The 26,498-nt window shown below is 55.4% G+C and overlaps 9 protein-coding genes and 1 non-coding gene across 10 annotated transcripts, besides 2 other annotated features; 6 read left to right on the top strand and 4 right to left on the bottom strand.

Annotated features, from left to right (window-relative positions):
* Positions 1-605: 605 nt before the first annotated feature.
* Positions 606-1,715, top strand: CYME_CMS418C (hypothetical protein, conserved; the record flags this gene model as incomplete). The annotated part of the gene is made up of 1 exon (XM_005538958.1): positions 606-1,715. The coding sequence occupies one exon, from the start codon at positions 606-608 to the stop codon at positions 1,713-1,715; it is 1,110 nt and encodes a 369-aa protein (XP_005539015.1).
* A 2,110-nt stretch (positions 1,716-3,825) lies between these two features.
* On the bottom strand, positions 3,826-4,572 carry CYME_CMS417C (mitochondrial ribosomal protein L22 precursor; the record flags this gene model as incomplete). Its single annotated transcript, XM_005538957.1, has 1 exon — positions 3,826-4,572. The coding sequence occupies one exon, from the start codon at positions 4,570-4,572 to the stop codon at positions 3,826-3,828; it is 747 nt and encodes a 248-aa protein (XP_005539014.1).
* A 519-nt stretch (positions 4,573-5,091) lies between these two features.
* Positions 5,092-7,239, top strand: CYME_CMS416C (ATP-dependent RNA helicase; the record flags this gene model as incomplete). The annotated part of the gene is made up of 1 exon (XM_005538956.1): positions 5,092-7,239. One exon carries the CDS (start codon positions 5,092-5,094, stop codon positions 7,237-7,239), a length of 2,148 nt encoding a protein of 715 aa, XP_005539013.1.
* A 1,088-nt stretch (positions 7,240-8,327) lies between these two features.
* Positions 8,328-9,270: a sequence feature (repetitive element).
* Positions 9,271-10,763: 1,493 nt separating this feature from the next.
* CYME_CMS414T lies at positions 10,764-12,754 on the bottom strand. The gene has a single exon (XR_002461676.1). It is a non-coding gene; the product is annotated as a hypothetical transcript (transcript).
* A 109-nt stretch (positions 12,755-12,863) lies between these two features.
* Positions 12,864-14,168, top strand: CYME_CMS413C (hypothetical protein, conserved; the record flags this gene model as incomplete). Its single annotated transcript, XM_005538955.1, has 1 exon — positions 12,864-14,168. The coding sequence occupies one exon, from the start codon at positions 12,864-12,866 to the stop codon at positions 14,166-14,168; it is 1,305 nt and encodes a 434-aa protein (XP_005539012.1).
* A 618-nt stretch (positions 14,169-14,786) lies between these two features.
* Positions 14,787-16,061, bottom strand: CYME_CMS412C (actin-like protein; the record flags this gene model as incomplete). The annotated part of the gene is made up of 1 exon (XM_005538954.1): positions 14,787-16,061. The coding sequence occupies one exon, from the start codon at positions 16,059-16,061 to the stop codon at positions 14,787-14,789; it is 1,275 nt and encodes a 424-aa protein (XP_005539011.1).
* Positions 16,062-18,383: 2,322 nt separating this feature from the next.
* Positions 18,384-18,905, top strand: CYME_CMS411C (hypothetical protein; the record flags this gene model as incomplete). Its single annotated transcript, XM_005538953.1, has 1 exon — positions 18,384-18,905. The coding sequence occupies one exon, from the start codon at positions 18,384-18,386 to the stop codon at positions 18,903-18,905; it is 522 nt and encodes a 173-aa protein (XP_005539010.1).
* Positions 18,426-22,353: a sequence feature (possible transcribed region).
* On the top strand, positions 21,718-23,043 carry CYME_CMS409C (similar to survival protein SurE; the record flags this gene model as incomplete). The annotated part of the gene is made up of 1 exon (XM_005538952.1): positions 21,718-23,043. The coding sequence occupies one exon, from the start codon at positions 21,718-21,720 to the stop codon at positions 23,041-23,043; it is 1,326 nt and encodes a 441-aa protein (XP_005539009.1).
* A 1,141-nt stretch (positions 23,044-24,184) lies between these two features.
* CYME_CMS408C (hypothetical protein) lies at positions 24,185-25,228 on the bottom strand (the record flags this gene model as incomplete). The annotated part of the gene is made up of 1 exon (XM_005538951.1): positions 24,185-25,228. The coding sequence occupies one exon, from the start codon at positions 25,226-25,228 to the stop codon at positions 24,185-24,187; it is 1,044 nt and encodes a 347-aa protein (XP_005539008.1).
* A 275-nt stretch (positions 25,229-25,503) lies between these two features.
* CYME_CMS407C (hypothetical protein, conserved) lies at positions 25,504-25,974 on the top strand (the record flags this gene model as incomplete). The annotated part of the gene is made up of 1 exon (XM_005538950.1): positions 25,504-25,974. One exon carries the CDS (start codon positions 25,504-25,506, stop codon positions 25,972-25,974), a length of 471 nt encoding a protein of 156 aa, XP_005539007.1.
* Positions 25,975-26,498: the final 524 nt, after the last annotated feature.

The raw sequence follows: 26,498 nt of genomic DNA, 5'->3' as shown, positions 1-26,498 counted from the left end.
GCAGATCGCAACTTGCACGTGTACATGACATTCGACGACAACAGCGAAGAGCAGCGATTTCGGGACTACGACACTGCCGTGATCATCCTTCATCTGCTCACAACTGTCTGAAGGGAACGTACCACCCAGGGTATTGAAAACCGGATGTAAGAGCGTAGCAAAGGATGCAGCCGCAGAAAAGACCAGCATAGGCTGGTATTGATCACAGGGGAAAGCGACCTAAATTTTTCGTGTCTAGCGAGGAGTCAGCGTCCTGAGCTCGTTCCATTGCTCGGATGCCGTCTACGAGCGTCTCGCCACATGTGTACCCATACTGTCCATTTAATATAGTTTGAGCCCTAGATATTCAATTAGGTGCCGTTACGCAGATAGATGCCACTGCGCCGCCTCTACACCATGCCGCAAAACGTTCTGGACTTTAATGTATAACCATGGAATAATTTGACACTTTGCTGCCAGATTCACCTGATTCCTGCACGCTCTTTGTGAACCTCTACGTGTTTCGCAGCAGGAGAGCACTCGCGCAATTAGACTACTGTTGGGATTGCGCACGAGTGCCACCCGGAAAAGAGTGACTGCGCTGTGTGCTCGTTTCGAACACCAATATGAATCCTTTGGACTACAGAGGTCTGAATTTTTGCGCATATCCTGCGTGGTGGGGCCTGGAACGAGGAGCAGCCACAGGAAAAACTTCTCTGTCGCCGAGCGTTCGATGGGTGCGTCGCGACGTCACCTGCGCGGGCGTCTCCGACTGGCTGGGACACTCGGTGAACGACCAAGGCAGCCGTCAGCGACCGACAAACAGACCCCGTTTTTCGGTAAATGGAAAGCGGCAACCGAAGGGGACACGGAGTCTTGTGTGCAGCAAGTGGTTCCCGTTTCCGGGGCTGTCAGAGGATCGTGACACCCAGAGGGACCAGCGGAACAAGCGCTCCCCAGACTACGCAGCGAACGCTGGCACTGTAATAGAGACCTTACGTTCGGACTATCCCCACCTTTTTGAACGAGATCCAAACTTTGAAGTATACTCGCCGACAATCACGCTGGTGGACCGCACTTCAGGAAACGTCCTGCAAGGACTCGGTGCATACAAAGCCGTTTTCTGGGTGCTTCGTTTACACGGGAAGCTTCTATTTTCGGAGCGCTCCATTGAAATTACATCACTCTTCCATGACGAGCGCGAGGGAACCGTTTACATTCGATGGATCATGCGTGGGCGTTTACGGCGCTGGGTCCCTCTTCTGGGTTTGGGCGCTTTCCGGCTCCGACCCGAGCAGGACGCCCCCGGGTGGCAGGAGAGCACCTCCTGGGAGGAGGAAACGAGAATCCGCCAGCTTGAGGGATATTCGATGTACTATTTAAACTTGGACGGGTGGGTTGAGCAGCACGCGTTGGATAACATCCAACACACGCGCCTGCGCTTGCGCCCGCTCGTCGAGTCGATCCTGGGACTAGGGACGCTCCAGCCTCTACGCGGGCGCCAGCCGGCTCTTCATCTGGAGCGTCTCCGCAGCGGTGTTGAATGGTTCATGGCGTACCTTCGTGCACAGATGGCTCTGCAAACGGTGCCTGCGCTGGAAGGATCCGTATACTTGTGGCAAGAGGAAGAAGCGAATGAGCCAGGAACCAACGAAGACAACACTCAGGAAGCAATTCGTCCTTGGTCAGACGGGGGAACTCAGGGCCCGGGGCCAAATGGTGAACCTACCGCGTGAGCGCCTACGAAAGCGCGAAAAGAGCGCGAAGACCTTGTGCATGAATGAAGATGAATCACGACGGATGACGGCGCTTCGTTTGTCGTGTAATTGCATGCATCTGAAGGATATGTTACGGACAGTTCCGGTCCGTATCTTTTGTACCAGGAGAATTACACCATCTGTGCGCATAGCTCCGTGGCTTGTGAAATGAACGTGCCTCTAACTGCAACCTCCACATTCGCGCACTTGCATATGTACACCGGATGAACGTCCGCTCGCTGGTGCGACCCGTGTTGCGCTGCCCTATCAAAGAGAACTACCGGTGCGCAGACATCCGATGTCGGATACGTTTGGCATCACTCGTTGAACGTACAGTTGGCGTCATACATTGGCCGAGTGGCAAGCCGCAGATGCCCCACGGGCTCGGCACCGTGTTGTGAACCTGCTACTTGGTGCCTGAGACGCACAGGTGGCGTCGCGGATCGTTTCGCAGAGCGGATCGTTTATGCTGCCTCCACAAGCCGTAGCGTGGACGAGTCAGCAACAAAGTCAGCAACCTGCTCCGCGGCCTCATATGCGCGGATCTAAACCTGTGTCAGTATAGAGATGAAAAGGTCCGCTTTGTTGAAACGGGCGCGTATGTAAAAGTCTGGGTCTCTTCTCACTGATACCAGCATCAGCATTTGCGATTTTTTCCCCGCACTGGCTTCATCTCCTCACGCTCATTTCCGGTTTTCAGTACGACCCTCGCTCGTTTACCCCCAGCTCTGTAGTCATCCGTCGCAAGATGCTGATGACAGTGTGAAATTCTCGATAAAGTCGCTTCCGGCTGTTGTCAACGCATGTCATGCATAGGCGGAAGCTGCGATCTACAAACTCCTTTGTGGACAACTCGGGGACGCGCTTCAGAGCTATGACACCTGGGTGTTGTCATATATTCCCGCGTTTTCGTCGCATGCCCTCCTCATCGTCCTCCTCCTCCTCGTCCTCCTCCGAGAACTCGAACGTGCCGCGGAAACGTGTCCCTCATTGCTCGCCAGATGCCTTTGAAGACCACCGCAGGCACCCGCGAATGCTCTGCTTGGTTTCCGCATTCAGTCTAGTACCCTATGATGAAGCGCAATCTGTTCCATTTGATAAGGGATTTGTAGCAAGTGATGCTGTTCTCGATGAAACAAGCACCCGGTGGAATATCCAGGCTAGAGAACAAGACGACTAATTTGGATGCGTCTAGGCCGCCCTCGTGCATAGCAGTTTCGCACATTCCATTCCAAGCGATCGTTGTGGTGGCTAAAGTCCGAGTCCACCATCCCCTATCGTACAGAACAGAAGACCCGTGGGCTTCTCCGAGCGTATTCTGTTATATACGTAGTGCTGCTATGGAACGCCGTCTCGCTCATGGCCTATGACCGGAGGACATTTTCTCTTTCGAATGAAATCGATTTTCTGATGTGACAAGTTCAGTGAACCTTAAGAAGGAGTTTTTCAACATGTTGTCTAGGGACAACCTCGAGCACATTTCCCCTTCCGTCTAGCAGCACGAAATCCCCCGCCCGCGAGTTGCTTGAAACAGATAGATCGAAAACTCGCAGAATGCGCGATCTGAGCACACTACTCGAGAGTTAAGTTGAGTATCGGAGTCTCATATGTATGCATTGTATAAAGATATCGGTACTTTTACGAACCCTCATTCAAAGGCGTTGCGAATCATCTTGATTCCGGTGACGTAACGAATTCCAGCGCCACCGAGTGGACGGCGCCACTACGAATAGAGCAGCGAGCATCCTTAAACTAGATATGCATCCATAAGCACCTATTGCTGCACATCTAAGAAAGCCAAAAAATTGAAAGGCAGGAACAGAGCGAGCTATTCAGTGTTCCATTTTCGTCTCATACGCGTGTCGCGCATCGTTCGCACACACGATGCCGACCAGCGCTTCGCGGATGGTCGGTAATGTTTCGTGATACAGGAAGCCCACGGATTGAAAGTAGCGTTAAAAGATCCCGCAGAGCAACCTCAACCCAATTCTTCGCCAGGTGTGGCTAAACGAGCAGCCTCATCTGATTGCAGCCTGGAACGCAATCACTGTTCCGTACCGTGCGCGTCAAGTTGTGCCTAGCTCGGACGCTATCCACGGGATTGATTCGTATCATCGGGCTCGCGATGCGTGTTTCGGTAGATTCCTGACGGATCTACAGTCAGATTCCATACGGCAGGCAGCGGCGGCAGAGGACGCTCTCCTTTGACGGCCTTCCGGTGAGCGCTCCAACTGAATCCCCGTCCTGTATCCCGGGTATCTCTTGATCGACTAGAGTCCTGCGCTGCATTAGCTTCCTCCAGAATGATGGTCGCGTGGCTGTATTTTTTCTCGTGAAACGCAAATCGGCCTTTCCCGTGCCACGGCCGCAGAATCTTAAAACACTGCCCTTTGCCGACGAAGCTCTCACGGACAAACGTGCGAGCCAGGTCCATCTGGTGGTTGTTCCGCGCGTTCGCCATTGCCTGGTGCAGCAGCTTGAGGAGGATTCGCGCACCCTTCTTCCTACAAACCGCCAACTGTCGCTCCGCCTCGGATACCGAGAGTCGACGGACCAAGCTGCAGACGACGTTCAGTTTGCGATGGGATATCTTCACTTGACGCGCAACTGCAGATGCAGTTCGCGGAGCTGTCTGCTGCGTTCCCTCGATTTGACTAGACCCAGAGCGTTGGACATTGGTGGACGCAGCTGGCTCCGTTGTCACTTGACCAGCACTACTACTACTGCCGATCGTACCGGACGTTGTTGCGCAAAAGCGCTGACGCAGCGTTCGCCGCAGTACGCCAGACGCAGAACAAACTCGAAACCATACCAGACAGCGAAAGCACGCCAGCATTGTGACCTAGCTCCTGTTTACCATACCTCGAACTGCAGTGCAAGTGTACCTACCCCACAGCGTCTTGGGTGTGGCCTACCCTGGTAACACACGACTAGTACAAACACGAGTACGACCTGTACCGCTGCTGCTGCTGCTGCTGCTGCTGCTGCTGCGTTATGCCACGATCGGACGCGCTGCATCATCTGCCAGGAGCGCCGACTGCTGCTGCCGCTGCTGCTGGCGCAGTGCGTCTACACACCTGGTACAACAAGTCGAGCGATAGGCCTAGTTCCTGGGGTACACGTTCACGAAGTGCCAACAAGGCGTGTTTCATTTCACGAGATCGAGCAGCGTCGTGGGTATCCAGGTGTTCTTTTGTTCGTTGCATACGAGCATTGTTGTCCAAGGCAACGGTACTGCACGTTTCGTAGCGAGCTTGCGGTGTAGTGTGGAGTGTGTGCGCCTTCGGAGTCAACCTCTTTTGTGGATCTATCGACAGAACTCAGCAGCGAACCGGAGGATCGCTCCTCTATAGGTATGAAAAGTCGGATCCGGCACGCAAGCGAGAACAGCAAACGGAAGCAGCAGGCGGACGTAGTCGCGAGCCGGAAGCGATCGGCGCGAGAGCGCCCTCGTGCTTGTCACAGCGACTTGCTCGCTCGCGACGCTGACGTATCTTCTGTTAGCGCGACGGAGCGCTTGACGAGCACCGCGAGCAGGCCTGCTTCTGGTGCGGCACAAGTCGTCGCGAGGAACGCTGGCGCTTACGGTTCATCCAGAACGCGCACGCAGGCTGCGACTTTCACCGATCAGTTGCACGCCAAGCGCGAACGCTGCTCCGAGTCGGTGAAGTCGGCCTCCGCGTCAACCAACGCAGCTGCTGGGAACCCGAATGAAGACGCGGGGGTTTCGATATGTGAGTTACAACGTGCAGAGTTGCGGACGCCAGCTCCGGTGATGGAAACCGAGCTTCAGAACGCTGCAGCAAGAACGCCCGCAGATGAAGAGGTTGCATCCTCGCGAGCAACAGTGCACGAGATGGAGCCTCTGGCCAGACCCTGCCCAGAGGTGACACAGAAGTCGTCTCCTGCGTTACAGAGCTTATCGTCGGAGCACGCCTCGGAACAGGAGCAACCGAAACCGAGTTCAGGCCTTCTGACACCTCATCGTTTCGATTCACTGCCGCTATCCGAGCCGACGCTACGAGGCATTGAGGAAATGGGTTTCGCAAGGATGACAGAGATTCAGGCGCGAGCGATCCCGCTAGCGCTGTCTGGTCGAGATATTCTCGCTTCTGCGCGAACAGGTTCCGGTAAGACGCTCGCATTTCTGATCCCCATTGTTGAATTGCTGTACAAGGCCAAGTGGATGCCGCGTAATGGCACTGGTGCGATCATCATCGCGCCTACCCGCGAGCTGGCGATGCAGATCTTTGGGGTGCTTCACGATCTTGCTTCACATCATCACCAGACCCGAGCGATCGTCATGGGTGGTGCAAACCGCCGAACCGAAGCTGAAAAGCTCATCAACGGTACAAATATTCTCGTTGCGACGCCTGGGCGTTTGCTGGACCATCTACAGTCCACACGGGGCTTTGTTTTTGAGCACCTTCGCTTTCTCGTGATTGATGAAGCGGATCGCTGCTTGGAAATCGGATTTGAAGAGGAGATGCATGAAATTCTGCGAATACTGCCAAAGACCCGGCAGACAATGCTCTTTTCCGCAACTCAAACAACCAAAGTGGAGGATCTGGCCAAAGTAAGTTTTCAGCAGAAACCGCTTCATCTGGGTATCGACGCAGAACAGCCTGTTGCCACCGTTGAGGGCCTGCAGCAGGGCTTCACGATTGTGCCCAGCGAGCAGCGTTTCCGCTTGCTGTTCACGTTCTTGAAGCGCAATCAGCGCAAGAAGATCATCGTCTTCATGTCTTCCTGCAACGGAGTGAAATTCTATGCCGAGCTTTTGAACTATATAGACGTCCCTGTTCTGGATCTGCACGGGAAACAGAAACAGAGCAAGCGAACATCGACGTTCTTCGAGTTCGCTCGGCGTGAGCACGCCACACTCTTATGCACGGACGTAGCTGCGCGTGGTCTCGATATTCCCGCCGTCGACTGGATTGTGCAGTACGACCCACCGGACGAGCCGAAAGAGTACATCCACCGGGTGGGGCGCACCGCTCGAGGCGTTCATGGTCGCGGACGGGCGATTCTCTTTCTGTTGCCATCGGAAGTCGGGTTTCTGCAGCATCTGCGCGATGCCAAAGTGCCTCTGAACGAGTACGAGTTTCCCAAAGAGAAACTTGCTGATATTCAGACCCAGCTGGAAAAATTAGTTGAAGGCAATTACTATCTTCAGAAATCTGCGCGGGACGGATTCCGTTCCTACCTCCAAGCGTATGCGAGTCACTCCATGAAAGATGTATTCAATGTGCACGAGCTCGACATTGCGGCGGTGGCGAAAAGCTTCGGCTTCAGTGCACCGCCGCGCATCTGTCTCGACGTCCTCGAGAGAGCGAAGAAAATTCGACGACGCGGAGGCGGTGGCGGATTTGGAGATGAGTGGAAGAATCGCGATCGCCTGAAAGACCTCATTCGGAAACGGCTTGCTTCAGGGCAACGATTTCGGGCGAGCAACCCGCATGGGAAGCGTGACGAACAAGATCGCCGTCAGTTTGTGTCATAGGTATCTGCGTAGCTACAAGGTGTCGAGCGGCCGTTGCACGTGCCCTGGATGCAGGTATAATGAAGAACACCTCGTTTTCACGAAAAGAGTGTAACTGGGTGGAATGGATGATGCATTGGAGGCCCCTGCTTAAACGGACAGCAGGGGAGCATCGAAAAAACCGCCAAAAGCGGATGCTTGCGGGACGATTGGCGGACGCTGACCCACTGCAGCGGACACGGGAGCGCTCCCGCAGCAACCGCGGCTTGTCTGGGGTCCCTGGCGAACGGCGCGAAGGCGATGACCGTGCAGCACAGCGCGCGTATGGGTGTGTGAAACCAGAAGACACACCGCTCGCTGGTGTGTGCGAGTCTCGATGTTGTACGGTGCTTGTTGTTGTCTGCATAGGGCAGGTAACGGCGACGGCGACGACGACGATGACGACGAGGCATCCGCGCTATCTCCGCACTGTGCATCCTGCTTGTCGCTGCAACGTTCAACAGCGGAACACACTGTATCTCTGAAACTGCTTTTTTTCGTCGATGGCGCGTTTATCGTAGATACTGGTCGTAAACGAGTGTCTGCGGGGATCCTGCTGCCCAACGGGTACATGGTGTCGGTGCGAGCGCACCCAGAGGTACCGATTCGAACTGGACATATTTGAGCGGATTCCAGGGTGCTCAGGTGCCGGGGGCCTGTGTTCGGGTGCTTCGCATCGGATGCCTCGCAGCGCGGTTTACAGTTCGCTTTGCAGTACACGCCCTGGGGATGGGTGCTGCGGGCCTCGGTGCGTCTCGCACGCAACATAAAAGCCTCTGTCGCTGCGCTCAACCGCCAGTATGAAAACGACGCCTGGTCTGTGTCGAATCGAGACACCGCGGGGTGTTACGATGATGATGAAGAGGTTGCGCTTCGGATGCTTGCTGTTAGAATGCAACGTTGGCGACGTCTGTGTGCATGGATATTCGTGTTCGGTTTGTGCTTCGGGTTGATAGTGACGCAGTGACCTATCCAGGGATAGGTCACTGCGTCGCAGGATCCACCTCCTTCTCATCTTCATGGTTCGCCACGGCGAAGCCGTGGACACAATAGGACGACCCGCCTTCAACCGCTGGTAGTGTACACGTATGGAGACCCCATCGGTCTCGATCCTGCCCGCGAATACCTTTTTCTTGCTCGTTTTCAGACGTTTGCAATCGAAGATACTCTTCCAATGAGTCTCCCGGTTTTCACCGGTGAGCTCTATCTTCCGTCGATTGAACTCCGGGTAGAGCTGCCTCATGATGCCGTGCAGGACTCTGGAGTAGATAGTCACGATATGTGACTTGATGTTGCACATTGGAACCACGTTGAAGCGTTTCCCCAGAAGCGCAGCCTTCCGTTTCCCCGTCACTATTTTTCCCACACTCTGCTATATTTCGGCTTTGCATTCGAGTTCTCGACTCAGAAACACGAAATAACGCAGGATGAGAGGATAACATCTTTCTTTTTCATATCGGATACCTATTCTGCTGGATTGACCAGCCCCAAGACCGCACGGTGCTCTTGAATAGCGGCACAGATCACAGAGTCCTCATTCTTTCTCCTGCGCGGTGTCTTCTTGTCGATGAATTCGATCTCCCGTTCATGCTGGCGATCGTTCGTAATGCCGATGATGATGGCCCATGTCCCGATGCGAGAGTGGCCCGGGTAGAGTGCAAACATGAAGCGTATGATGATGCGTTCAAGGGTCATAGTCAAATGGTTCTTCGGGTTCATGAGGTACTTGATCGCCCCGTATTCTTAAATACACGAGTCAAGCTTGTGTCGAGCACCGTCGAAGCGATATTCGGCGTCATTTTCGTGAATGGCATGCACTCGTTCATTTCTCCTCGACGTTTGCCCTGTGCGAAACATCAAGTGGCGAATGAAGATCTGGTCGAGAGACTCCACTGGAACCTCGCCCATTTTGATGCCCGTCACGTCGCGTTGCATGACCTTAACCAAATGCATTCGGCCTGAAGAGGCGTCCATAAAACTCATGGCGCACGACTCGACACGGTTTCTGATGGCCATTTCGCAACTTTTGTTTGCACGGATCCTCGAAATACCCGAAAAGACAGGTTTTCACTACGATCTCGTTGTACTGTGGTCCTTCTTGCGGCCATTGACGTCAGGCCTCCGGCTTGTGCTTCTTGGTCTTCTCCTGTTCCTCTGGGATTGGCCTTGTTTACTGTTTTCTTCGTCAAATCCAGTGATGATGGCACTCCTGAATACCCAGTTTGCATGTGTATAGCCTTCTCTTGGATTTTTATTTTTGAAAATGAATGCACCTCTTTAAGCACTCGGGTGAGGAATTTCGCAGCGGGAGAGGCACTCGCGGCAGACAGACAAAATGTGCCCTGGCGTCACCGTGTCCTGAACGCCTCGGCGATTCGTACAATGGACCGATCAACGCGTTTCACCATAGAAACCACTCCTCTTTATAGCGTTGAATCTCGGAGAGGACGGAAGAGTGAAAAGCAGCTGCACCCCGATAGAATCCGGAAAAGCCCAAACGCAAAGTGAATGCTGAAATTCTACGTTGTACAGTAGAAGAACGTCGCCAGAGGTCCGGGGAAAAGTCTTTAACGAGTCGACAGCATTGCTGCTGTTCTACGAGACTTCTTTACAAGCGAAACTGAGGCCACCAAATGGATCCACTGCTGCTAGAATAGAAGATGATAACCTGTATCTCTTCGAGTTCGGTCATAGACACAACGGGCTCCCTCTCTGCAAATACCCATGGACGTTCCGACCGTATCCTCTGAAGCAAGTCTCATACACTGAAAAAAATAACCGACGTTTCTCTGTATCATAGCGATCGCGACGTTTCAGGAACGCTGTCGCTGCGATTTCTGTGGAAGAGAGTCGTGCGTGAACGCGGACTTTGTTGTGACTGTACCCCAGTGTTTTGAGTACCACGTGAACAAGCTGTTGAGAAACAGAGACACTTGCTGTGTCTACGATCGTTGGTTTTACTTTCCATATGCTGATCAACGGTTCGTTTTCTATCATTGACGATGAGCAGTCTTTCATAATATTTTTTGCGCAAAGCGCATCTACATGTGCCTTTCAGTAATCCTCAACCATCTAAGCACTATGATATGACTCACCTGAACAAGAAATACAGTCCTCCTTGCACAGTTTCGCACAGAATACATCCTAGAGAGATTTCGTCTATGATCTGTACGATACATTGCATTGTGGAGTCGATCGCCTGCCATCCACCACAGAATGGGTGGAGCAGTCTCGAGTTGAAAAAATTTTGGCTGGACATCTACGGATATAACAGCACATAACAGTCATCGTTTTCGAGATCGAACGCGCGAACGCCTGGGACGCATCAGTCTCTGCACTGGTGTGTAGCGTCAGATTCTATGATAGACGTTCACCTCTGTACGTTGGTGTAGCGTTGCAGCGATCGCACGCAGCAACTGCTTATCGATGAAGTTGCACACGTTTCGGCGGATGAGTACTCAGGGTCAAGAGGTAACGTTTGGGCAGGAGTGTTCGCGGAACCCGGAGCGCTCGGTTGCGTTTACGACGGGAGCGAGCTCGAGCGTGCGGTTCCTGGTCGCGCGCCCTTCACCACCAGCGCCTGCGCTGGCGCAGCGGGCCCGCAACCGCAGCGCTACTCGCTCAACGTCTGGAGCACGCTTTGCGTTGCCCCGCAGAGTCGCCTGTCACGGTGTGCAAGAACGAAGACGACTGCTCACGTGCCTGGCTGGACAGCCGGATAGAGCGCGGCACGAGTCCGAGGACAACTCGAACGCAGGCGGTGCGCCTGCCGATAAAACCGGCAATACCGGCGGAAGCATACCACAGCGCAATCCACAACATCAAGTACCAAAAAGCTTGATCGACTGGAACGAAGAATGGAAGGCGTTCGTGAGTGAGGGAAAAATCGACTGGAGCCAGCTGCCCCGGGAACGGCCGGCGCCAACCGTCTGGACACGCAGCTCTGCCCGAGTGCGCCAACTATGGTCGCAGTTTAGAGCGAGAACACCTACCTGGAGAGAGGTTTCTCGTGATTGGCGCTTCTGGGTCGCGCTGCTGATCACGCTGTCAGTGCTGAGTTCGGTATGGACGTATTCTGACGTCTCGCATCATGAGTCGATCCCGCCAGGCATGAGGGCCGCACTCGAAAACCTCACAGTACTCTACGCACTGGTCTGAGGCGTAACGTCTCGGACACGTTCGGCACCAGACAGGTGTATCTGTACGGTATCTTCGAATGGTTCGATCGTGCTGCGGGATGCTGAAAAAAACGATTGGTTTTGTGCTGTGGAGCCAATTGACGAAATTCATTCCAGCGATTCCAGGACATCATAGCTTTGTAGGGCGCGGAATTCTGGAAGCTGCGATCGCGACCCAGATCGGATGGAGAACCATAACCGGATACGAACGACCTCTTTTCCTAAACAGTACATCCCGTGGCCGTATCCGGCTGACGCAGGGGGTGGCTTTCATTTTGCGAGCGCTCATACAAGTAGTGCATGCGCAGCACTGGCTGTCGACAGATACCAACAGCGATGCGTCGCATTGTTGTGCAGCGTGCTGTCCCGGTATCCGCGTCATTGCAGATACCGCTGAACCCGGGAGTGGAGTGACCGGTACGTTATGGTGAGGATCGCGCTTACCCGGAACACAAAGAATCCTGCAATTCATGACAAGGGGCGGCGTCTGTGCGTACATAGCCATGTCCAAAGCTAGAGCACTTGCCTCCAAGCCATAATTTTGTGTCCAGAAATCGCATCCGTGGTCTACAGCAGACGCGGATAAGCGCAAGCGTCGAGACGCTGGCTTGACTCTATACCGGAACTACAACCTCGCATACACATGCAAGTACTGGTGGGAGGCGCTGGAATTCCCGGGACTTGCTCGAGGTACTCAGTGGCTCGCGAAAATCCGCGTTGGTGGCTTCTGACTAGCAGCACCGGCTCTAAGCCGCATAGGAACACTGGAATCACTCTGGGAATCACACTGTCCCTGCTGTGGAAACGAGATCCCCGACACGCTGACATAGTTAGGCTTACAGTGCCCGCGCTGGAAGCAGGAGCGCAGCGAGCTGCTTGAAGGACACCAGCAGCTGGGCATCACCGTGATAGGCGAAGGCCGGACAATCACTTTGAGTGTAGCACTGGCAACTGATGGTCCGCTAACCGAGTCTCAGCGCTCATGAGTGGCGAACAAACTCACATGCTACCTTCTAGGCAGCAGGTCCAGCGAAGCGGATGCGTACACGGGCACAGTGCGCTTTCTGCGCCTACCCACTGTGGGTGGGTGTCAACCACAAACCCGCATTGCCAACCAACAACAACGCATTCCTTGCAGGAGCACGAAGGAGAGAGGCGGCTCCCAGAATTCATCCTAACAACCAAGTTTCTCCAGCGTGCCGTGCAGCGAAGACAAGCCTGCATCCGCAGACTTTCTGATCGTATCATGATGATGAATTCCGACTCTACGTCGGGTGAAGCACCCCTCGAGCCAACGCCCTCTGCAGTCTAGAAAAGCCGTTCTGTCTACATGCAGCGCCCGCACCGACGCTGCGCGGCGCGCTGCGCTCACCGTGATCCCGCAGCCAGCATACCCTGGGACGCTGGGAACACGAGCTTGTCAAGCTCATGTTCCTTGCCGTGAGCGGACGTTGCCTCCAGGTCGAGCGAGCGGGTCTGAAGCATGTTGGTCTTAAGTTGCATCGACGGGCAGGTTTCTGTGGCGACCAAGTGAGGTTCGCGTGTCGCACTACACCAAAACGGAGCGGAGACGTACTGCGTCGGCTCTACGCAAGTGCGCCCGCGTCCGAGTCTGGCAACGCGAGTGCCGGAACCGGTGCCAGTGCCGGTCTTAGTGTAGCACGAGAGGGACACATTGACCAAGTAGGGGATAAAAACGGATCTGCGCAGCTGTGGCTTTCGTTTGAACGACGGTTCGCAGCGTTGTACGCGTTCACTCGACCGCACACCGTGCGAGGGACCTTTCTCGCTGCGTTAACCGGCTGCATTCGCGCTATTATAGACTCTAGGGAACAGCTGTTGGCACGGTCGAAATCATCAGCTGGAAGTCTCGTTCCGGCAGGGAGGCTGGGGTCCGAGTTTCTCGGAACGCTTACGGGTATCCTAGTGAGTCTGGACTGGACGCTGGTGCCCAAGGCTCTCTGGGGAATCTTTGCTCTCGTGCTCGGCAACGCGTTTATTGTTGGCATCAATCAAATCTATGACCGTGACGTGGACCGCGTCAATAAACCTTTTTTACCGCTGGCGGCTGGGATGATGACGACCAAGCAAGCATGGATGCTCTGTATCGCATCCATCGCGCTGGGCGTGTGGATCGTTTACCGCCATTTCTCTCGCACGATTCTAGGTCTTTATCTAGTCGGTACGACGATAGGCGCGCTGTACAGCGTACCTCCCTTTCGATGGCGTAACGTGCCGTTGTTGGCTGCGCTCACCATTGCCTGTGTCCGTGGTCTTTTGTTGAACATCGGAGTCTACGTCGCCACCAAAGAGGCGCTCCGTCTGAATCTTTCCTGGACACCAGCGCTGCGTCTGTTCATTATGATCATGTCGGTGTTTGCGGGGGTCATCGCGGTCACCAAAGACCTACCGGACGTGCACGGTGACCGACTGCATCAGGTGCCGACGTTTGCGAGTAGGCTGGGCGTCGCCAAGGTGGCGCGTATGGCGTCAGCAACGCTCTCTTCCATGCTCGTAGGCGTTGCAGCTATATCCTTAATGCCGGAGGCTCGGTTTCACTTTCGCGTCTGGGTTTTCGGTTTCGGACATTTAGCATTGAGCTGGTACTTTTTAACGCAGGTTCATGGGCGCTTGATGCGCCTGGGACCAGAGAACCTCGAAGCGTTGCGAACGTACTACAAGGGAATATGGAACGTATTCTACCTTGAGTTTTTGCTGTATATCTTCATCTAGAGAGAACCTGCTTGAATCTGACATTCATGTCCATGGCAATTGTTTGCGCAAGTCTGACTAGAATTTGGACCACAGGTATGGATGTTGCATTCCATAATAAGCGTGCATGCGTGCACGCATGAAGACAGACACGTAGGCTAGACACGTAGGCTAGATAGACACGCAGATGAGCTGGTAGGCACGAACGCTGACAGGCACTCACGTAGGCGAATCACCCAAAGTACCCGGCTGCTGGAGCCTGATTTCTGTGCCGAACTCTCGATGACGAATCCGACGCTGCGCTTCTGATGTTCCAGTTGCCTGACAAGATCCTGGATGAAACGCTTCTGGGAGGAAAGCTTTCGAGCACGCGAATGCGCATCTTGCTAGGCGCGTGCAGTTGCGCACTGGGCTCGTGACGCGCCTCTGCACACAACGTCCGATAGATTGCACCACTTGTCGACATGCAGCAGCCTGCAGCAGCGCTCCACGTCGAAGCGAGGATTCGTCGTCAGAAGCACCGTTCAGCGTGCGGTGCGCTTCATCGAGGTCTCCGCATGTTGACTGGTATCGAAACGCTTGTTCAAAGATGCCCGCTCCCGGTATGAAGCAATAGCGGAAACTTCAAGACAGGCTCTTCTACAGGCATTTTCGATGAACAATCTGCGGCCCGAATTCATCGTATTCGGCACGTGTAATCCACATCTGCTCGAAAGTATCGAGTCCGGCAAGCACTGCACCACCCTGAAACACCGCAAACCGGCGATCAGGCCCTGCTACGATCTTGGTTTGGACCCCAGCGCCGGGAATCTGCTTTGCAAGCTCAGCGTGGAGGCGCTCCGGTAAGCCGGGAAACAGGCTGGAACCACCACTCAGCACAATACCGCCGTAGAGGCTGCGTCGCAGATCGACGTCGCATTTCTGGATGGCGTCCAAGAGCAGCTCGTGAATGCCAGGCGCATCCATACCCATGAGCGCCGGCTGAAACAAACACTCCGGAACCGTAAACCTCAACTCTTTGAACGCTAACTCTTGCCCATCAGGAAGGAGATAGCGACGGAGAAATGCGTCTGGATCCTGCTGAAAGCGGTGGTTCTCGGCTTCCCAATCGGGAGCAACATAACAATGCTGCTCTTTGACTTGTCGTGCGATCTCTCGCACCACAGAAGGTCGACTATGCGTCGATAAACCGCACTCGCTATTGAGAAGCTTTGCTGCCAAGTCTGTTAGGTCGCGTCCGGCGAGGTTCAAACGCCGCACCGCGTGTGGTAGACAGTATCCGTCGTAAACCGGAACGACATGGGTGACCCCGTCGCCGAGGTCCAACACAGCACCCGTGGTTCGACCGGTTGCGTAAAGCGCGAGCACCGCCTGAACGACCATGAAGAAAGCAGGTACACCAAACGCTTCAAAGACAAGTGTTGCGAGTTGTTCTCGATTGCGTCGCGGGTTGAGTGGAGCCTCGGTACAGAGCACCGGGTGCTGTTGCGGGTCTATCCCAAGTTCCACGCTGAAGAGATGCGACCATACGGCTTCTGCGGCTTCCCAGTCCTGGACGATTCCATTCTGCAGCGGGTATGTGAGGGCGAGGCCTGTCGCTCGCTTATTGAGCGCCTGGTCTCCAACGACGAGCGCACTGCCGCCGCTCCGGGCAACAAAAGGCTCGGCTGCGGCCTTTGCGAACGGACGTCCGACACAGTTCGGGAGGACAACCCGAGGCTTCGTGTCGCCTGCGAAGCCAGCTTTCACATAGCCTGTACCAAAGTCTACCACTGCTGCGGGTTTGTCGCTTATCATATGCTGGGGATGATGCCGCTCAAGCGATTGGGAGCGCACATGCAAGTCCCAGCCGGTTTCGAAGGAGAAACGCGAGTACGCACATCGTCGTTTCGGCTTTGGAGCGATCGTGCGCATCGGGAGCGCGCGCTTGTCGAGGAATGTTTGAGGGCGGTCCGGCACCCCCGCGCTTTTTCAAAATACCTTCAAGGCCAGTCATCGAGATCGGTGCTGGCAATGCGGAACGGAGCTTCAGTGGATGGACCTCGGAGATCCATAATACAGGGATCAAGAGGGGCATCGTTATGAAGACTGCATCGCGAGGCTCGTACTCATTGATGCTGTCGTATTGCTGGCGCCGTGCCCGGAAGCATTCGCTGAAAGAATGCAACAAGTCAGTGCCTAGGCAGATCGTCGAGAGATGGATATCGATGCATCCAAGTTCCGGGTCATGGTCACTCACGGCCATTCACAGCGTTTCCGCGACCGCTCGTGGCGCTTGCCTATGGGAAGGAAATTCCGAAAGCCGCCTGTAACCGGAGAGTTTGCCTAGTATCGACGCCGGTTGCTATCGAGCATCTGGGCGAGATGATCATCAAGATGAAGAGGTGCATAGCGCTCGCGCGCATGCTGCTGTCTGACCCCGCGATGTCCGTATTCAGCTGTACCAGGGTATTCAGGACGTGTATCGTACATCCTGCCGGACCTCGCGGTGTCCGCATGCAGCTGTACCACGGCATTCGGGACGTGTAACGTACAGGCAGCGACCTGGGGCGCCTCGTGGTCCGCCCTGAACCCCGCAATCGCTTCGTGTATACAGACCGCTGCCAGCAGGACGATACGAATCATGGCAGGATGCTCGGTACAGAGCCCAACGCCCGGTTCCCTAGCGCTTGGACGTGAACTAAATGGACCTTAGATAGATGCGATGGCGACCAAGTGCCGAGTGTGCATTTGGACTATACCACCCCAGCACGCGCATCTGCTTCGACCGAATCACTATATCTGCTCCAAAGCATTACAAGAGTACCTGGGCAAGATCGATGCAGGTTTGAACGAAGCGGCTCCTCGCCGAGGATAGCCTCCAATCGTTCTCTCATGAACAGGGAAGGCTCACGACGACTCCAATGTATGGTCCAAGAAAAACAGTGGGAACACCAAAGAAGAAAAAAATTCGAGTCTTCAGCGCTAGTTGGACTCTGTACCGGGACTAGGGCCTAGCATGGACCCGCAAGTGCTTGTGGGAGGTGCTGGAATCCCCGGAGCATGCTCGAGCTAGCCACTGGCTCGCCAGCATGCGCGTCGGTGCGTTCTGGCTAGCACCGCCTTCATGCCGTATCGGAACGCTGCATGCACACGGGAAATCACACTGGTCCTACTGTAGGGACAGGAACACTGAAACGCTGGCACGCTTACAGTGCCTGTGTTAACATAGGGAAGGCAGCTGCTTCTTCGAGGGACTGCAGCTTCTGGATGTTCCTTTCGAGGATGACGGGTGACCGCTCACGCCTGGTGTAGCCCTGGCCGCTCGCGGGTCTCCAACCGAGTCGCAACGCTCGCTGGTGGCCACCAAACTCATATTCTGCCTTTTAGGTGCGGAGTCCAGCGAAACGCATCAGAACGCAAGTCCAGCGAACCGTGTAGCTTCACACAGGTCGAATGCGCCGTATGGGCCCGCATCACGTGCCGTCAACTCATTCCACACACGACTGCAGAGGCGTAACTCGTTTCCGCCATGCATTTACGTGAACGAACGAGTTGTCTCCCACGTCTTGTCCCGCGAAATCAGGTCTGCACACGCACACGCTTCGATAACAGTTCGAAGGAGAGAGACCCGACTCCCTTTTCGAGTGCACGACACCTCAAGACGATGCCCTAACGGGCATGGCAAAAAACGACTGCATCTCCGTGCAGCGTCCGCACCGACGCTACACCTGCCATCACGGGCACTCATCGCAGACTCGGCGCACAGAGGAATCAACGAAATGATCAGAAACCCCGCGCGGTCTACTAGGGACACTGGAACTCGGGGGCTGGCGGATCGACGGACGCGTTCCCGATCGCTGACGTTCTATCGCGCAATCAGGGATCCCTGGTGCGTATAAATTCTCGCTCCAAAAATCGCCCGTGTCGACGATCACAACCTGAACCCACACACCACACGCACGCATTCGACTGAGGGTCCCAGGCGATCCGCGACGCACGCCTCGCCCGTGTCCACGATCACAAAATTGTCCTGCAACGAGTGCGCCCATTCGTTTCGTGGCGTCTCGACAAATGCAGGACGCCGATCCGTGGGGGACGCCTCCGCGCGTGCTCGGATCGCGTGGTACCAAATTGGGCGCCTGAGCGTGCCATGTATCGAGAGCGCCTTTCGTGGTGCATTGTTTCGGATCCATTGCGTACACGATATTGGTCTTGACGATCGAATTCATTTGACTTGTGCACGTATAGCGTATCATGCATAGGCATATTGGACGCTTTGCGATAATTACGGTTTACTTGGTGTTTTTTCTGAGCTTTTTATGTACTCATATTGAAGGAGCGCGCCCAGTGTTGCCTTTTTTTGATTCCCTGACGGAACAGGACTTGACGCTTTTGCGTCTGTCGGACGCGAACGTCACGACGTTTGCCTTACCCGACTCGCACCTGAACTTTGACACCTGGGACCTGCACTGCACGAAGACGGAGCTCGCGTGTGCAGCGGAAAGCTCTAGCTCGGCGGAGTTTCGGAACTGTTCATACACAGCCTCCGGGGGATGCAACTTGCTCGTACTGGGGCTGGAAGAAGCTATTGATTTACCCGATACGCGGCAGTACAACTTGACGGTGTCGGTGCTGCGCTCGGGAAGCGAGTATTTCTTCTGTTTTGACGGACGCGTATCGTGTGCGTATGCAACGGGCAGACAAGCGATACGCTACTACTACAGCGGTTGCGACGGGAGTCTGGATCACTGTATCCGGCTTCAGCCGGCTACTTGAGCGGTTGTGCTGCGCGTACTGCCGCACAGGTTCGCCCTCAAGACCCGGACGTCAGTGGACATGCATACCGATGCCGAGGATGACTCGGCAACAGTGCGAGGCGCGCGCCGATGGCCTCAGGCCAAGGATACGCGTCCGCTGGATCCATCTGCACCAGTTGCGATGGATGTGCGTCCGTTACAGCCGTCACCCGAGGCCAGACGCTCCGCGAGATCCATGCTTCTCGTGATGCCAAGGAGTTGCTACAGGTGAGTCTCGACCTCGCGACGCATTTTGGAAAGCACTACCATCAGACCGGTGACACGACCCTGTATCTTTATGTCCATTGAGTTTTGAACGACGCCAGCGCTGGTTACTGGGCTTCACAATGGTGTCTACGGCCGGTTCTGCAGCCGCAGACGATTTCACCGCAGCACCAGAACCGGGGGCCGCATCGAAGCGTCCTTCATTTTCCGGGGAGCGATTGGGCCAACCGAGCTCGGCCTGATTCAAGAGAGCTGTTCAAAAGAAACCATCTCGCAGCGCCAATTCTCGCTGGAAATATAGAGGAACGGACTCGTTGTTAAAAAGGAACGCAATGCACCAATCAATGAATTCTCTTCGGGCCCGAAAACAACAGCGCGCACCAGCAGCCCGTGGTCCACCATGAAAGCTCGCGTAGTCGCGCGGCACTCGAGCAGCTTCGGTTCCATTGGCACTGGGATCGCTACCATACGCTCCGTTCGATGCGTCAGCGTGTCAGAGCAGCTACGACCGCGTCGCAAATCGAGTGGTCATGGCTCCGTTGCCTGACGACGAGGTACCCGGGGGTTCGCCCTCGAGCCGAGGACCTCAAGAGTACGCCAAAGTCGTTTCGTCTTGGTGCAGCATACGAACCAGCATTCTAAGCGCCGCTCTGGGCACCCATGGTACGCTCGGCACGCGGATGGTCGTTCCAGGGAACCATTATGCCCAAGCGAAGACTGCAATGTGAGCCGTGTTATTTGAAAATCCGGTGCAGTATCATAGATGCTCGTTTTGATGCTGATCGCGATCGCGTATTCGGTGACCCGCGACAAGATGCGCGACGCTGCGTCATACGAAAAAAGAAAAACAAGTGCGGACAGGCAGTGTTCGCGGCCCGATTTCCTACAGGTTTCGAATCGTTCCAGCAAAACAGGGATTTCAGATATTGCCAACACGATTTCCTCCTTCGGGTGTAGGATCATTTGGATGGTGCATGAATATCAGTCAAGAAGGAAGCAAGTCGTCCAACGCGGTCGTTGGCAGTAAAGTTTGTGTCTGTTCTCAGGGTGATTATCGTCAGTGTTCACGGGCTTCTTTAAGCGATTGCTTCGTATTCCTCTCTCTGACTTGCGGTTCCATTTATGCCCGGTGTCTCGTTTCCCGGCAGCTCCGTTGTCAGCACCCTTGTAATGTGAATGTCAGCGTTTGGGTCTCGATGGCACTGCTTCGGGTTGTCGTCTACGCACGTCATGCACAGGCGGTGGTTGCAGTCTACGCCTCGCTCGTCATTGTCATTCTCTCTGTTTATGGCCCGAGTGCTCCTTTCCCAACGGTCATGCATGGCGGTTGTCAGGCGTTTCGATCCGTACATCACACCTGCTACCCTGTGGACCGCCCCGTATTGCGTCGAGGCGCACTCCATAGCTCACCAGATGCCCTGGACGGTTACAGAGCGCTCCTGCCGATACCCTAATTCGTTTCCGCGCCCAGTACCGCACCAGACGAGCACTGGCATTACCTGGGCGATCCCATTGACGACTGCTCTGGCAGATGCACAAGCAGGCGCACGCTCTTCCATTCGATAGGAGAATCTGCGGCAAGCGATGTCGTCCGTCATGAAACAAGCATCGGAATGAAAATCCCGCCTGGAGAACAAGTCGAAAAGTTTCGATCCGTTCAGGCCTCCTTCGTGCAAAGCGACGACGCATTCTCCATTGAATGAGGTCGATGCGATACCTCAAACCCCAGTCCAAGATACCTAGCTATGAAAAGCACGATAGATGGGAGCGTCTGGTGGCAGATCCTGTGAGAGATATCGTGCTACCGTGGAATCCGTTTCGCCAACGGCCACAAACTGAGGGTTCATATTTCGAAAATAATCCATGATTGAATGCGACAAATACAGCCAACTTTTGGTACGCACTCGCGAACAAGTCATCCATGGAAGATGTCGAGCATTTCTCCTTATGCATCCAGCAGCGCGAAAACCTGCGCCAAATCTTTGCCATGAAACATCAAGATCTTAATCTCGAAGCGTGCTAGACCTGAGGAAAAGTGAAACGTAGAGCCTTGGCCGTACGAACTGGATCATGCTATCCGTGATTTCACGATTCCTGGTTCGCGAGCGTCGCGAATCATCTCGATCCCCGAGACGGAGCGAATCCGCCCAGCTGCACCGCATCGAAACAGCCACTCCGAAAAGACCCGCTGAGCGTCTTTGAACTACGTATGAACCTGTCAGCACTCTTTGCTGCAGGTCCTCAATCGATGATGTGCATCTAAAACAACTTCGGAAGCCCCCGAAAAGCAGGAACAGAGCGAGACGTTCGATAGTCCATGTCAACCGCACATGAGTATTCCCAGAAGTCCGCAACCGTGCCGCCGCCGCCGCCTTTCCGGGAAAACGCTCGTTGAAGCACCGCCATGCGGAGGCATTCATTTCAAGGAACATTATCGCCAGCTCCACAGAGAGCGCCCCAGCACGCAAATTCGTCGAGGTGTCGCGACTGTATGCTGCTGTCTATTCGAGTGCATAGAACAGGTTATCCAGGTGGTATTCAAACGACTTGTAGTGCTGGATGACTTGATGTACGTTGCGCTGCAAGCAACTTGGAAAAATAGGTCCACTCCCTGGCGTTTCCGCACTCGAGCCCAGCGTCTTAGGCACTGGTGCACGCAACGCGACCAAGGTACCAGCCGAGTGCTTCTCAAGTGTCTGCCTGGCGGCCCGTGTACAAAGCGGGGTGCGCTTTGGAAAATGCAGCACCCCACGACAACAACTGAATTGAAACCCTGTGTTCTCTTAACGAACGATGACGGTGTTGAGTCCGTGCTGCTGCTGCGCTTGGCCGCGGCGCTGGAGGAACAGTACGCACTCGACGTGGTAGTGATCGCACCCAAAACAAACCAATCAGCGTGCAGCCACCGACTGACACTTGCGACGCCTATGGAGCTGGTGCACCGAGCGGATCTCAAGACAGGTGTGTACTCGCTGGCAGGCTCGCCGGCTGACTGTGTGATCACGGCTATCGAGCCGAACGGACTGCTCGCCCGCCTCGGTAAATGCGCACGCGTAGTCGTCTCTGGGCCGAACTTGGGCGCGAATCTCGCTCAAGATATCTTGCATAGCGGCACATTCTCCGGTGCACGACAAGCCGGATTCTATGGTCTCCCAGCGGTAGCCTTCAGTCTCGCAGGCGAACCGTTGCAACGCGACTCGCAGGAGGCGTGCGTTCAAGGCGCTGCGTTTCTGGTATCCCTGCTCGTGGAACGATTACCGTTAACGCCACCCAACGCTGGACGTCTCGATCCGTGTAGGAGTTTGCACCTGCACGGGCGCTCGGAACATGGACCGAGACCTGGCCTGCAGACCTCTACGGCATCCGGTACCGCAAGCAGTGTGCGGTGCACGCCTCGGCGGCACTGTGATGTCTGTGGCAAAGCACTGGCTCCTGCCACAGAGGTAAACAGATCCGTCGCAGCAGACGAAGATGCTGCATCAGAGGATGCTTTGGATCTGGTGTGGAGTGCGTTCTGTTATGGCGACTTGGTACTGAATGTGAACTTCCCTGCCCGTTGGCATTGGGGACGATGGCGTACAACGCATTTAGGAGCGATTTTTTATCGTGATGTCTTTCGAAGTGGTGCTGGACAGAAACCAGACTCTGCCGAAATGGTCATCATTGGCGCAGAAGGGCGCCCAGAGCCGCTGTACGGCTTCGTGAACTCCGACCTGGTCGCCATCCGAGAGGGCTACGCGAGCGTGACGACGCTCCAGACCTGGCCCGAGAGTCATCCACTTCAGGCAAATGAGCGAATTGTGGAAGCGATGGCAGTCTCGGATCCGCAGTGGGGGCTTCCCGCCTGGATCACGCTTCGCGTGTCACCGCAGGAACTCGGGCGCGGGCGATAGATGCATGAGCAGTCGTCGTGTGCGGCATTTTGCGATCGCTGCTGGTGCTGCTGCTGCTGCTGGCGAGCTTGAAACGACGCGCGCGTTGGTTGCATGCCAGCGAGCGATGCCACCGTCTGAGAACGCAGCATGCGTGAGGTGGCATCCCGCATAGACAGCCACTCCAAACATTGAACCAGATGGTTTGAAAACTCGCGGTAACCGGCCAAGTGTATGAGGACGGGCGCATGCGCGCGCTCCTCCAGCACCATGTGGTCATCTTTGTGGAGCGTTCGAATTTGTGCCGAAGAACGGGGCGGAACGATGTCAGCAGTGAGCGCCTCAACTTGCAGCTTGACGCGCAGCCAGCGCTCGCCAGCAGGATAGCCACTGCGACCGATGCGGCTCTGTTTGGTATCATGTATCCGTTTGATTCTTTTTGGAGCAAAGTTTTCTGGGGGCGCATTTTCTTCGCTTCCATGGTCATGTGGCGTACGCCGCCCCGCTGTCCATGGGCGTGAGCATCTGTGGAATGGCCTGCTACGATGTTTCGCCAGACCGGCGCCCGCATATACCGTTCTGCTCTATAGTGCACGCCATGACGCTCAGCTGGATTGGCTGCGACAACGCACACACAGCAGCTGCTCTATCCATGCAGTGCATTGCGATACTTGTCTGACCCGAACAATGATTGCCAGGGGCTGTCCGGACGTACAGGTCGTCTGTCGACGCGTCGCGGGCGAATTCATGGATCTCATACCCGAGGACGCAGTTTCCAGTCTACGGCGATGTCGATGGCAACGACGACGACGCAGCAGGACTCTAGACCGGTAATGACTGGCATTGCAGATCGCGTATGCACAAACGTCCAGCGCCTCTGCGTTGAATATCGATTCAAACGCGCCTCAGCTCATGCGCACGGGAGATGCATCGTAGCTCAGAAAGGCCTAGAACGCTGTAGCGCGGTCTGCAAAGCGTCTGAAAGCTGGCCATAAAATTTGTTCGGCAAATTCGTTTGAACGCGTCCCAATACAGCGACCAAACGAAAAAAAGACTGGCCTGGGACGGCTGCACTGGGAGCACTTGTTCAATGAATGACAATACGCAGTCTGATGTGACCATCTTGATCACGATACCGCAGTGTCCATCGGGTTTGGCCCTGCTAGCATGCGAAGGTATTGGTCGACATCTCGGCCTTGTTGCTGCGGATATGGCCATTCTCAGCCAGAGGTGGTAACGAATTCTCGTCGTCATCTGCACTGTCGATGCAATCAATCGCTCCGTCTGCGTCCTCGCAAGGACATCGTTCGAGCAGAACCTCAAGATCCATCATGACACCGCGCAGAAGGTTGAGCTGCGTCTGTAGTCGTTCTTGTTCGATAAGCCCAGCAACGGTGTCGCGTTCGCTCTCCATGAGCGCTTCCATGAACTGCTCGTTCCAGGGCGGCCACCGGTTCTGTTGAGATGCACTAGCATTCGTTGGCATTTGCGCTGCTCGGAATCCAGCGAGCGTCGTCGTTCGAGACGGGCCCATTTCGGGGCCCGTGGTACCACGCGTTTGGAACTGCAATGGTCGCTTCGAATGCCCGGCTTGGCTCAAATCGGTACCGACGTTAGCTGGTAGCTGCTGGCCCTGCATGATCGCCGGTTCCGAGGATGACGGAGCCGGCACCCGTTGCGCGGACGCCCGCTCGGCGCCGTCGCTGACGTTTGCGCTCCGCGCTTGTGCCCTCTGACTCTGGACTCGGTTCCCATGTGCCAGACCAGAGGCTGCAGAAGAGTCCGCCGAGGCGCTTTCGTGACGAGTCCACTGCGTGGGTGGCGATCGGCTTTCCAGCAGAGCCTTCAAAGAGGACGCACGAGCGCCCCTGTGCTCAACGTCACGTAAATACTCCGACACGGAACCTGTTTCCGCTACCTGACGGAATAGATAGAGCATTGCTTCGCGATAAGGACAAGTGCCATGAGCCGCAGCAGATATAAGTTCGCTGCTCGTCTGCTGCTCGTGCATGCACGGCGGTGTGTGTTGGCGTTGTGCAGTTAGCGCCTGAGCCCAAGCTCTACACAGGCGCCGAGCTCGGTAGAGTTCTAACTCCACCACAACGAGTCTTTTGCAGAGAGTCCTCACCACGAAATAGTCTTGCGCAACATGCCGCAAATCTTTCGCGTAAAGATCCTGACTCTCCTGCGCCGCCTCGGCATTCATTTCGATGGCTGATAGACCCGAAACCCGTCGTTTGAGCACCAATGCCTACAGAGCTGCAACTGAGTCTATGAGGTTCACGCATACACGCATACACGCATACACGCATAAACACGCATAAACACGCATAAACGCGCATAAGCACGCACTGGATGGACGGCACCACCAGATCGCTTCCGCTGTGAGCCGCGCGCCTCCGATTCCAGCACGGGTGCAGCGAGCGCGATCATATGTTTCAGCGCCAAAGCCAGCGTTTTCCCGCTAAAATTCCCACATGAATGATTTCGCTTTCGGGCGGCGTGCGCGCCGCGATTCTTCGCGATGACTTCTCGCATGCGCGCTCGTCAGGCCTGGTGGATACCATGATGAAGACGCCCGGGTTTTGGGAGAGTTCCAGCGCGGTTCAGCGTGTCGCCGGCTTTTCGGGAGCACTCGCGGTTGCGTTGGGAGCGTTTGGCTCCCACGCATTGCCACGCCGGGTGAGTGACCCGAAGCTGCTACGCATCTGGGAGACCGGCGCAACCTACCACCTGGTGCACTCGTTGGCACTAGCGCTGGCTGCACGAGGTGGTGCGTTTGAAAACCGACCCGCCAAAGTTGCAAGCTTGTGTTTCGCCACTGGGATCGCTTTATTCTCGGGCTCTCTCTATGCGCTGACGCTGACGGGTAAACGGAGGCTCGGTGCAGTAGCGCCGCTCGGCGGAACTGCGTTTATTCTGGGCTGGGTCGCACTGGCACTGCGGCGTTGATTTGAAACCAGAGGGTGCAATTTTGGATTTCCCCGATACGAGAGCAGCGGCTGCCATAGTGGTGAGGAGAGCGTTCTGGCGAGTCGGACGGCTTCAGCAACGGCCAGGGCGTCACGCAACGTCGGTTCGGGCTCGTGGTGATGACACGACAACAGCGTAGACGCTTGCCATGCTGTCCCGGTTTCCTGTATAACACTGTGAACCTGAACATTTCGGCAGCGAGTTGTTTAGAGCGCAAGCTGGTTTCTCTTCCATGAACAACGCAAATGAACGAAGTTGGAAACGAGTTGCGCACCAGCAGGGGTTGGAATACGAGGCCGTCTCGTCCGATAGCTGATATGAGAGACCCTAAACAGTGTATTCTATATGGTTCGCCGCCCAGCTAAAGCCCCCGCCGGTGCGTTTCTTCATAGCTACGCACAGGCGCAACGCTCACGGGCTACGCCAGTCGCACGCTTTCTTGACGAGAGGGTTACGGGCAAGCTGATCGGTATCGTTCAGGTGCAGGTGCGTTCCGGTATCGA

This window comes from Cyanidioschyzon merolae, chromosome 19 (assembly GCF_000091205.1).
Source record: "Cyanidioschyzon merolae strain 10D DNA, chromosome 19, complete genome".
In the NCBI taxonomy this organism is placed as follows: domain Eukaryota; phylum Rhodophyta; class Bangiophyceae; order Cyanidiales; family Cyanidiaceae; genus Cyanidioschyzon; species Cyanidioschyzon merolae.
The sequence above is the reverse complement of the archived record's forward strand: the minus strand, read 5'-3'. Positions and strand labels throughout refer to the sequence as shown.